Source organism: Pteropus vampyrus, unplaced genomic scaffold, assembly GCF_000151845.1.
Source record: "Pteropus vampyrus isolate Shadow unplaced genomic scaffold, Pvam_2.0 Scaffold30, whole genome shotgun sequence".
Classification (NCBI taxonomy): Eukaryota; Metazoa; Chordata; class Mammalia; order Chiroptera; family Pteropodidae; genus Pteropus; species Pteropus vampyrus.
Genome location: NW_011888811.1, coordinates 10017750 through 10029460, shown reverse-complemented (window position 1 = coordinate 10029460; position 11711 = coordinate 10017750). Strand labels below are relative to the sequence as shown.

The 11711-nt window shown below is 36.7% G+C and overlaps 1 protein-coding gene across 9 annotated transcripts in view; it reads left to right on the top strand.

Moving 5' to 3' along the window:
• The window catches only part of SGCD (sarcoglycan delta), a 1401159-nt gene that overhangs the window by 1297959 nt on the left and 91489 nt on the right, over positions 1-11711 (top strand). For all 9 annotated transcript variants that reach the window (XM_023528634.1, XM_023528637.1, XM_023528635.1 and 6 more), the window contains one exon: positions 5078-5150. In XM_023528634.1, coding sequence (XP_023384402.1) covers positions 5078-5150 — 73 coding nt within the window. The remainder of the gene's footprint in view (positions 1-5077; positions 5151-11711) is intronic.

Genomic DNA, 11711 nt, shown 5'->3' with positions numbered 1-11711 from the left:
AAAAAAAAAAGACCATTGAGCTGATCTTTATGGTGATTCAAAACACTTTAGATAGATCCTGTCACAGGCTTTATAAGTTCCTGATTGATTGTGTGGAATTAAGTTATTGGGCAGAGAACTAGCTAATGGAAACACATTGATGAAATCATTTTTGAGGGACATTAAATGGAACTTAAAGCTGAAATGGCTTTATAGATTTTTCACTCAAATTGTTTATGAACATTTATTGCCAGTAAATTATATTGTGTCAAAAGAAGGAATCAGTAGGTATGACTCTAATAGAAACCTTTTTGAAATAATAAAATTGCGAATAATTTATTATCCAAGAATGGATAGAGGATGGGATGGGAAATTCATCCTGATGAATGGTTGTTCACTCTGCAGCTTCTGGGGAAGTGAAAAATGGTGTGAAAATCAGAAACCTGATAGCACTTAGAAAGAAATGGTCTTCTTGAAAAGTATTAATAACTCATTTCATTGTACATGGGAATTGTTTTTAAAAGAGGGGCAATTGGGGGATTTAGCAAGTATTACTTGAGGGTATAAATAATGGTATTTGTTCATATCTCAAAGATGAGCAAGTAGAGAATGGCTTCGTCTGCTGAAAGAGCTAGTCTGAGGTAGTGGTCAAGAGCATCAGTTCCAGATCTGAAATATTAGAATTCTAATCCTGGCTCCTCCTCTTTGCTGTGTGACTCTAGAAAATTTCCTGACTTCTCTGAGTCTCATAACAGATAATATCCCTAATAATATATATTTAAAGTGCTTACCTCATAGAGTTATTCTAATGTTCAAATGAAAACAGTTTCAGTAGTTTCTACGTCATAGTAAGTGCTTTAAAAATGTTATTATTTTTTAATACTCATAGGGGTTCCAGATAAGAGGAGGAAAGAACTGGGTTCATGAAAACTTTAGTACTAGTAGCATTACTTTATTAACTATCATCTGCCAATTGCTATGTGCCAGAGATCTCATTACAAATCCCTAGGAGATGAGGAATACTATCAATATCCCTCCTTTTTAGAGAAAGAAGCTGAGCATCAGAGAGAGCAGGTTTATGCCCAAGGTATCTTGGCTAATGAGAGATTTTGATACCTTTCCCTGAGAAACTATATTCATGAGTCTGTCCTCCGGTATATGTGGGACACACGGGCCCCTGTGGCCAAAGTCAGCAAAAAAAACAAAATTGAAGGGCGTCTGGTTGGATGGTGGGCGCTAAGGGAACATGAGTGTCTCACCCTTCATTTTCATTTCACATGCAGAGCCTGTCAATCACCCACCTTCTCTACCTGTCAGAGTCCAGCCCCTCTGGTTTTTGCTGGTTTGCCATTTAGCAGGTGCCACTTTAGCCTGGATTTGAGAAAACAACACATTAGAATTCAGTGCTGAAAGTGGGTTCTTCAGTCCAATGCTTGGGTGTGGCTCTCAGCTGTAGCACTCACTGCCCCTGTGATCATGAGCCCACATGTCTTTAGTCCCAGTCTTCCTCTTGTAGGATAAGCAGTCTTGGTCTGAGAAAGAGACCACAAACCTTTTGATCTCATTTTACTTTAGAGATATTTGTATTTAGCCCACGTAGTATTCCTTTGTTAGCATATGCTTTTATTTTAAAGGTAGTTAAAATGCGTTGGATTGTGATTTTGGACACTTATTAAAAATGTAACACATGAGGAGTTTTATGACAATAATTTAGTACTCTCATAGAAATGACACTAACAGTTGGAAATGAGTCCAGTAGAAGCCTTGGGAGACTAAAGCCAGTTCTACATACGATCTTGCCATTGGCCACAGAGAGCTTAAGATCTAGTTGAAGAGGTGAGGTGAATGCCTGCAGGGTAAATAAAAACCTTAGATAGTGTGAGCTCAGTGCCAAATGAGTGTGTAGCCATTTTACAAATATCAGTTGAGGACCTACACTGTGCTGGAAAATGAGAGTATGACAGAGAACCAGACACTCCTAGCCAGCGGCACAGCAAATGTGATCTCAGGTCAGAGAAAGCTGAGGACCCAAGCTCAGCTGTTCAATGGAGACCATGTTCTTTCTGCAAACATATAGCAAGTGCCTGTAATGTACTGGATGACTCTATTATAGCCTTTCCCCCCTTGGGATTTCTTTAGAAGGGTAGCAGAGCTAAAGGCCACCAGTTGCAGTAGTGTTGTTTCTTCTTAAGTCTAGTACAGCCAGTTGTAAGATATAAAGTCGCAGATGAGGTTTTGTTATTGTATCTGACAATATGTATATTGTTTCTGAAAAAAATGAAGAAACAGGCTCAGCACAGTCTGGACGGGCTAAAGAATATGCCCCTAGGCTTTTGAGGTTCATTTTACATAAGAAAATGTAATCCCTTATTTTTGGATAATTGGTCAGAATAACTGTAATATATGTTCTACTATGTGCACATATTTTGGCATTGTCAAAAGTTGCAAATGTAGGTATTCTTTGGCTCCAAAGGCCTTATAATATGATGATCATAGTGGGCATGAGAAATAGGTAAAACATTAAGCTCGACAGCATTCTGTAACAGTTCAAATAACGAAGGCTGTCCATGGGCAATACTAACTGCCATATGGGTAAGTCAGACAATTGTGGCTGATTTGAAGAGAGGTAATGCTCTTTTTATTGCAGTTTTCATAGAATTCTTGGTAAGGGAAGGGGAGATCTGAGTTGGGACTAAAGAATATAGATAATTAAATAAACAGAAATAACTGTCCTTGCCTTAGTAAGATGTATAATTGTTCCGTTTAATTGTATTTTAATGGGGTTCAAATAGCTAAGAACTAAGCATCTCTAAGAATGTCGAAGGGAAGTTCTTATTAACTGCGGTAGTGACAGATGGGAGTTGTTCGATAACAGATTGGAGATGGTACTGAGAGGTGGCTGAGGGCATGCTCTTGGGTTTCAGACAGCCTAGAGCCACATCCCAATGTGTCACTCACTGCCCTGTGACTCCTGCAGGCCTGTTTCATCCACTAGGCAGCCTCCACAGTGTCACTGGCCAAGATGTGTTTCACAGGATCACAAAAATATAAGAGATGAAGAATGTACACTCGGAACCCAAATTTAATACACACATATCAAAGGCTACATTATAATCTATAATCCAACCCATGCTTATTCAGTAATTGTATTTTTTGGTCAGAGTTCTCCAGAGAAACAAAACCAATAAGATATATAGATATATGAAGAGACTTATTATAAGAAATCACCTCACTCGGTTCTAGAGGCTGAGAAGTCCCATAATCTGCTGTCTAAGATGGAGACCTAGAGAGGCCAGTGGCATAATTAAGTCTGAGTCCAAATGCCTGAGGACCAGGGGAGTTGGTGGTGTCGATCTGAGACTGGGAACTGGGTGCACTGAGAGCAGAAGATTGATGTCCCAGCTCAGTCAGGCACGGCGGGGGTTGGGGGCAGATTCCTCCTTCCTCCACATTTTTTTGTTTTTTTCAGTCCCTCAGCAGGTAGGGCGATGCCACATTGGTGAGGACCAGCTGCTTTACTGGGCTCGCCAACTCATGCTAGTCTCATCTGGAAATGTTTAGCTAAATATCTGGTCACCTGTGAGTCCATTCAAGTTGACACATAAGATTAACTATCACAGTTATAAAGAATATGACGAAGTTGAAATCACAAGAGCAAAATAAAAAATATGTACATAATAGAACAATGAACATTCTTATGAAATTTGCATCAAAAAAAGTTGTATTTTAATGGGGTTATGGAGATATTCTGATATATTTGGAATGATGTGGTTTGGAGTCTTGAAAAGTAAAAGTGTCTACAAGCAGAAAAAGATCTTAAATGTCCTCACACTAATGTCTCTATGCCTACTGCAGCTGTCAATTTTATGGGGGCATTACAGGGAATAAATGAGCTACTACATATGAAATATACTGTGGTGTCTAGCATGTAGGAGTCATTCAGAATGTTTGTTTAGAAAAATAGTTATTATTTGCCAGGATTTTCTTTTAATAACTATATAGAAGGTTAAATCAAGGCACTATTTTCTGATGTTACACGTAATAGTCTCTTCCTCATATTAGAAAGATTAAATATTTTTATAGTTGCTACAGAAGTAAAGAAACTAATTCATTTTCCTAGACTTATCTTTATGCCAGGGTAAATCTGGATTTGGAATAACAATGGTAAATGGAGAATTTTTAAACATTATAACAATGCAAGAGATTTCTAGAAATTCACACATGAAAGCAAGATATCGTTCTGCCCCTTCTTATAGCATCAAAGAACTATGCCAAATGTATAAAAATAAACACCTTTACTTCAAAGTATAGGATATTGCCTAGCTCAGTTTAATTGAAAAACTAATATCCAGTGCAATTGCCTGTGATAAACTGAGTCTTAAATGATTTGAAAACACTTGGGAGCGGACAAATCAGATAATCACAATTTTTATGGCTAGAAAGGTTCAGCTGGTGTTGACAAGCTGTAAAGATAAAAGCTTATAGCAAAGTCAACAGCTAAATGTCTAGATTGGGTTGGGGATCAATGTTAATACTCATAGTGTAAAAGCACTGAACTTCAAATGATCTCATACTGTTCTGTTTAAGTTTTCAGGATAATAGTGAAGAACATTATTGACTGAAAACCTTGTGCTTAATTGTCATTAGGCAAATATCTTATAGTCTTACAGTGTTTTCTATCATCTGCCATTTCTACCGCTGTTTAGATGTTGTAAGTTATGTGATTTGTGCTCTGACTACAATAAGAGGGCTTCAGCTGCTGTTTTTCCAAACATTTTCAGTTGGGTGACTATTTATGAGAGGCAAGAGTCAGATTGTGCCATTTCTAGGCATCAATTTTTTTTTAAGCCAATGTAGAATTTGCCTCATGGCTTCACTCTGATCTCAGCAGGAACACTTTCAAAAGAAGTTCCTTGTTTGTTCAAAGGCTGTTTGCATGAGTTGATTCCATGCTCTCCTATTACAGAGCCCTAAAGGCAGTGGCAAAGTATATGTGTATTGGGTTGTATAAAGGATTCACTGCATTTAGCTGATTGTGCCCCCAGGTGACATATCCAACAGTCTCCAACCTCTGTTTGCTTTTTTCTTTTGTTTACAGGAGCCGAGGGCACAGTGTTCCCTAAATCTATAGAGACACCTAATGTCAGGGCAGACCCCTTCAAGGAACTAAGGTAAACATCTGACTGTGGTTCGCATTGATTAGTGGCTGCTTCCTTTCTCTGTGCAACTGGCTGATGATCCATTTGAATACATATAATGCAACAGTGTCACCACACGAATATATAAACTGGGAGAGGTTAGAAAGGACTTGAAGATAAGCTGCAACCAAGAGGAAATTTTCTCTGAGGACTTAAAGTTGAGGGCTGGGAGGAAGAGGTTGTTCGCCTTGTAATTGTGAGATTTAGGATTTGTGTTGTTGCAGTGTCTGTTTTCTGCTGTGTTTTGTGGCACCAGAGGCCTATCCATTTAGAGTTGGTATTTAGTGCTGATCAGCCCAAAGAAAAGTGGTGAATTCTAAATACAATACAGGTTTATTTTTGTTTTTGTTTTCTGCGTAACAAGCTCCCCATTACCTAGAACGACTTCTAGGTATTTGGTGCTGATCAGCCCAAAGAAAAGTGGTGAATTCTAAATACAATATAGGTTTATTTTTGTTTTTGTTTTTGTTTTCTGCGTAACAAGCTCCCCATTACCTAGAACGACTTCTGTGGGTATTCCATGTGCTGGTGTTAATCTTCAAATATCTATACACGTGCTGCCTTTAGCAGAAAAGGACTCTGAGGTGCTCTGTACTTACCACTAACAACTGTGGGAAACATAAAAGAATAATAGATAGACAGACAGACGTAGAGATATGGCTTAAAAACCAATCCTGCCACCAAAGGACCGTCCCCAACCCCCCAGAAAGAAATGTATACAAAAATGGTATGCTGATACAAATAGAACTTTAATTTTTACTGTATACTTATAATCATGAAGAACTCAGTGAATACTGGTTTTCTTTATTTCTCGTAGTTCTTTTAACTAAAACCAATTGTAAATCATCATAAGTAGCATGGAATAACTATTTCATAAAGACATCAACCATAAGCAAATGAAGTTGTGTTACACAAGTCACATTTATTCGTTCGCATGCAGTCCCAAGATCTACGTTTTGCTAAAACAGCAACGGCCATGTTGGAGCTTGTGTCTCCTTAAACAGAAATACGTTCTCAATAAATAGAGAGTATATCACCTCATTAACAAAACAAAAACAAAAACAAAAACAAAAACATCGCATTCTTTCAAGGCCTGTCAGCCTCTATGTTATAGGGAAATAAATTGGGCCAAAGGAAGAGGCTAATTGGTGGGAAGTGAGAACCTTTTCTTAGCAAAATCCCATATACAATTGGCTGTATTTGTAAGATTACACACCACATTGCAAGGTTTTACATTTTAGTAGAATAACTGTTTTCATCAGGGCTTCCAGATGCTAGATGTTACCTGACTGTCTATTAACCAGATGCTGTGTTTCAAATTAGGTACTAAAGCTGGAATCTTCTAAGCAGATCCTCCCAAGGAAACCTGTATTTTAGGACTTAGAGCTCCTTCTCTGAGGCTGCAGTGAATCCTCATGTCTGTGGTCTCAGAGCTCTTTCCAGACAAGCTAATCGGTGCCCTGGTTCCCTTTCTTTCCACAGTCCTCCTTTAGGAACAGGTGTTGGTTTGAGTTTTGGTTTTTACAGAATTAGTAATTAGTGCTGATCAGCCCCAAGAGAAGTACTGTCTAAAAGAAGTTGACCTTTAAATATAATATAGACTTTTTTTCTATGGAACATACTCTCCATTACCTGGAAGATTTGGGAAATATAAGAGTAAAGGAGTTAGGCTAACTTTGCTTTAAACAGAAAAATAAATCGTCGGTAGTTAAAAACAAACCCAGTCCACACCAAACAAAAAGACAACTCTCCAAGGATCAGCCCAATTTAGAGATCCATATCCTGAAAGACACAGAACAGAGTGTTTGCTTAAATAGTGCTGTAGACACACTGTATGCATCCTATGGGAAACTCTGGAACTTAATTTTTTAAAAAAATCAAACTTCCACAATTTACAAGTACATTTCCTAAGTCAGTGCAATGAAATAAGGACTTCAAGAAGTTCCTGCATTTTTTGTTACTTATTCTAAAATTATAGGTGTATTCCACAGGGACTATAAATACAATTTTCTTATAGGAAGCATACAAAGATTTTAATATGTAATTTTAAAACTGGTTTTTTGTTTGCATCTGTTCAAGTCGTGGTGACGCTTGATAATCTAAACTGAGTCAGGAGCCTAGAATGTGATAATTTAGCACCTTCATCCTTTTGGAATTTTATTTTTAATGGCACTTTGTCGGAGAATCTTTGAGCAACTGAAAGGATAATGAAATGTGGTTGATAAATTAGTATAGCCCAGTGTGTCTGTGAATGCGTCAAATTTGTCATTTAATGGTGCCGCATTGTACTCCATGCTGTTGATTGATATTGACTTTGGATATTGAGTAAATAGGTAATGAACTTGGTGACTGAGCCTTTTGGCCTCTGGCTTTACAGTTGGATCAGTTTTACGGACCCAGCACATTAGTGCTGGTGTGTCTTCGGGTCTTAGGAGATTAGAGTCATCTAAGGAAGGTCCCTGGACTTGCACATGTGGGTAGTGCTGAGTGAAATGTCCAGGAGAAGCAAAAGCAGGCCACTCCTCAGTGGCAGCAGGATGGAGGGACCTACTGCAAAACTACTGCGTAGCCTTGAGCTAATCCTAGAGCTCTGTGGTCTGTATAAAGCCAGGTCACTTCTATCTTCAAACAACTAATCCTTTTATATTAATTTTTATTTTAAAATAATTTTATATTTAAAGAGTTGCAATTCGTAAAGGTTATTTCCATGTACCTTTCACTTGGTATTCTTTAATGTTAACATCTTACATGTCTATGATATATTGATCAAAACTAAGAAATTAACATTGTAGTCCTATAAGATCTTATGTTACTAAGATTTGTTGAGTCTTAAATGTCTTATAGATTTTTAAAAAATACATAAAAAGGAGTCTTAACAGAAAAATTATTTGTTGAGGTGTGAATTATTAGATCTTTAAAACCCCAAGTACAGTTAACTTGGGATGTTTTTAATGAGGATTTTTAAAAATAATAATCTACAACCAGATTTTCTTGGTCTTATTTATTAATGAGGAATAAATTAAGATTCCACACTCTATACATAGACTATCTTTTAAAATAAACAAGTAAAAGTTAAATGTCCATCCATGTCCCTCACTTATACCCATCAGTCAAACATAAGAAAATAGCATCTACTTTAGACATCTTGTCTTTTGAAATAACTTTGTCTCCTCAAATCCCTCCACCTCTTGGCTGTCAGAATTTTTTGTTAGTTTTCTTGAGTTGTTCGTTGTTGTTGTTGTTGGCTTGTTTGTTCATCAGAAGCAGATTTTAGGTTTCTGGTATTTCTTCCTAAAATATCTCAACTCTCAGCTAAAGAGCTGATAACTTCCTTTCTGCTAGGGTTTTGGTTTACAGCTTTTCTTTTCAGTTACTATAGTTACTATATTTGCAGTGTTTAAGATGTTTGTAAATAATCCAGGGTTGAACTGAAAATCACAAAGGAGGGTTGCTTCTCTCCAGACAAATAATAAGTGTGAGCAAGATCTGTGCCCAACACCCATCTCTGGTGTTTGTTGACTTTGCCCCTGCATGGGCTGTTCTGCGATCATGACATGTTACTCTAGAGCCAAGACTATCCTTAAACATATACCAGGCACTATACCTGTCCCTTGAAATGAGAAAATCTCACTTTGAATAGAAACTGGATTTTCATAAATTCATGATTTTAAAATGTGAATATATTTAAATGTTCTCTTGTTCACCGTTTTCCCCCTGGAGTTTATATAAAGACAAATGGAAAACTCCCTGATCTTGGGCTGTGCATGATCTGAGACAAGAAGTAAGCCATTCAGTTCTGCATATGTATTTTCTGTAAGAACAGAGCCCACTTTTGAATGCCTACCTTGTTCTAAGAGTTCTTTTCAATCTTGAAGTTTCCTTGTAGGATTCTGATCCTACAAGAACAGAAAATAGACTAAAATTCTACTTCCCAGACCTAAACTAGGGCAAATGTACAAAAAAGGAAAAGGTGATATAGACCACTGTACATATGGAGCCAACTCCCAACTCTGTTCCTCTAAATGTAACTCCAAGTTTGAAGGAACCACAACAAAGCAAGAAGCCAAAAGGTCTTCACAGAAGAATCTTCATTAGCTGTTATGCTGATGTACTCTTATTCTACATACAATTACAAGAAGAGGATGACCCGTATTTTTATTTAATCGCAGATCAGCAACTGTTTACCAAGTCTTTTTTTTTTTTGACATTTATTAGGAGTGAAGGCATGTGTTAAATAATTGGAATATAAAGATAAACGAGTACTTAAATAATTTATAGTTAAGGAGAATAAGACAGAACTAAACCCCAAAAGATAAAATAATAAGATGAGTGGTAGAATAGATGTACAAACCAAATCAGAGGAAACACAGAGAATGACAAAACTGACCTAAGAGATTTAAGTAAGGCAGCCCAAAGGAAGTGGCATTTTAGTTGCAAGAAGAAAAGATAAAACCCAAGAAGCAGGCTTAAGAATTCATAAAACGTGATTCTCTAAAGCCATTTACCACAGGGACAGGAGCTCAAAATATTGTTGTAGTTCCCAGGAATGTTACTATGTTATTTACAAAGATGAGGGTCTGTGGTTTTCTTACAACAGTAATATTCTTTAAGAAATTGTGTGAAGACAGTTTCAGATACAGTCACAAAAGGCTTAAAAGATTGTTACATGTTTCAAAAATTACTACATAACATAATTCAGGACTGAAAGATTCACTGATATCAAACCCATTTTACAGTTCCAAATAAATAAAGTACTTCTTTGTAATTTTATTTTTTTTTCTAAAATATTACCAGGGTTCTAATGATAAACCTGAAAAATTCTAAGATATATCTATTACTCCTAATGTGCACATGAAATTCTGTAGGATTTTTTTTAATGGATAAGTACTCCTTTGGAAATGTGTGAGATTTAAAGTCTGTGTGTATTATAGAGAAACGAAGATTAGACAAGACTCTCACAGGCTGACAAAAATGAATTTCTTTCCTTAATTTTATTGTAAAATGTCTATAGCCAACTAAATATGTATTGGCTCTTACTGATTTATAAATTGAAGTGACCAGAACAGTCTGCCAAAAGCTTCAGCGTTCAATTAATTAGAGGTTTGGTAATACTCCTTCTCATCCTTGTCCCTATAATTCGCAGTCCCTAAAATATTGGATCAACAGTCTGATTTTTTTTTTTAATTATACATACACTCACATATAAGAGAGAGGGAGGGAGAGGATAGAGATGGAAATGGGAGAGAGAAATTACATATTGACTTTCTTAGCTATGGGTTCTCGGATGGGACAGTACCATTGTGAAGGAAATCTTTAAATTTTCTCTCTTTTGTTTTGCAGATTTGTTCTATAATTTTTTTTATCCCCTCTTTCCTTCCTTCTACCCCCTCTCAATATACTTAGACTAAGTATTTGAGTTTTGTATTTATAGGATTCAGAATTATTTGATCATATAACACGAATATTCAAGTGATTCAAAAGAGAAATTAAAATATGTGGTGGGCTGAATAGTATCATAATTACTTAAGGGAGTCACAAAACAGAAGGATCATAAAGCACCATCCATGTTGTTCAAGAGGCTGTGCTTTGAAGGTGTCCTGTGCTGGGTTTGGCTTTGGCTCCACTGCCTATCCACTTAGTAAACTTGGGCAAGTCTCTTAACCCTCTTAGACCTAGTGTCTAGGATATGGAAAAAACCCAGTGAATATTAATTCAACCACTTTAGTCACTGGGAGGAAGGGCAAGCAACTCTCTTTCCTGGGGGCTCAAGAACTCAGACAAGCATTCCTAGAGTTTTTTACTTCTTCAACCCATAAAAAGTTTCCATCAAATTATGATGACCAACAATTGTTTGTTTGTTTGTTTTAAATTAAGGACAAAAACAAAAAACTGGCGTGTACTCCCATCTGCAGTTAACAACATTTTGTGTAAAAGAAAGGATGTTTCAATTAACAGTAGAAAAGACATAACCTTAGAATAAAAGACAATCCTATAAAGTGAATACGTTTAAATGTATTAACATGTCATTGTGTCACCTCCATTTTGCCAAAAATGCTAGTGACTGCATCACATTGCTTCTCCTTACACATCTCATATTGCCTGCCCAGAAAGACTGAAGATCTGAAAGCCACAAATTAGGACTTAATGAAGTCCACTTGATTTTAAGGTTCTCCTGTTTGAAATCCAGAAACTAATATATCTTGGCCCTCTTCCAACACCAGTCAATTCCTTTATGTCCTTTTTCTTCCTCCCATTCTGTTGCTCCTGTATTCCAACACATTCTCATTGTTTCCTTTTTTTTTTTTCCCCCTATTAGTGTCAGTACCATAGTTTGAATTTATCTACATATTTTCTTTTTCCTCTTTATCCCCAACCTTTCTTTAAGGTGCTGTTTTCGCCATGGTCCTCTTAGTAGTATATAGATGGAAAAACTAAAAGGGTAAAGAAACAGTTGATGCTTCAATATTTGAGGTATTTCCATATTTCCTTTTGCCTTAGTTATTTAATGTTCCTATTTTACTAATTGTGTGTGTG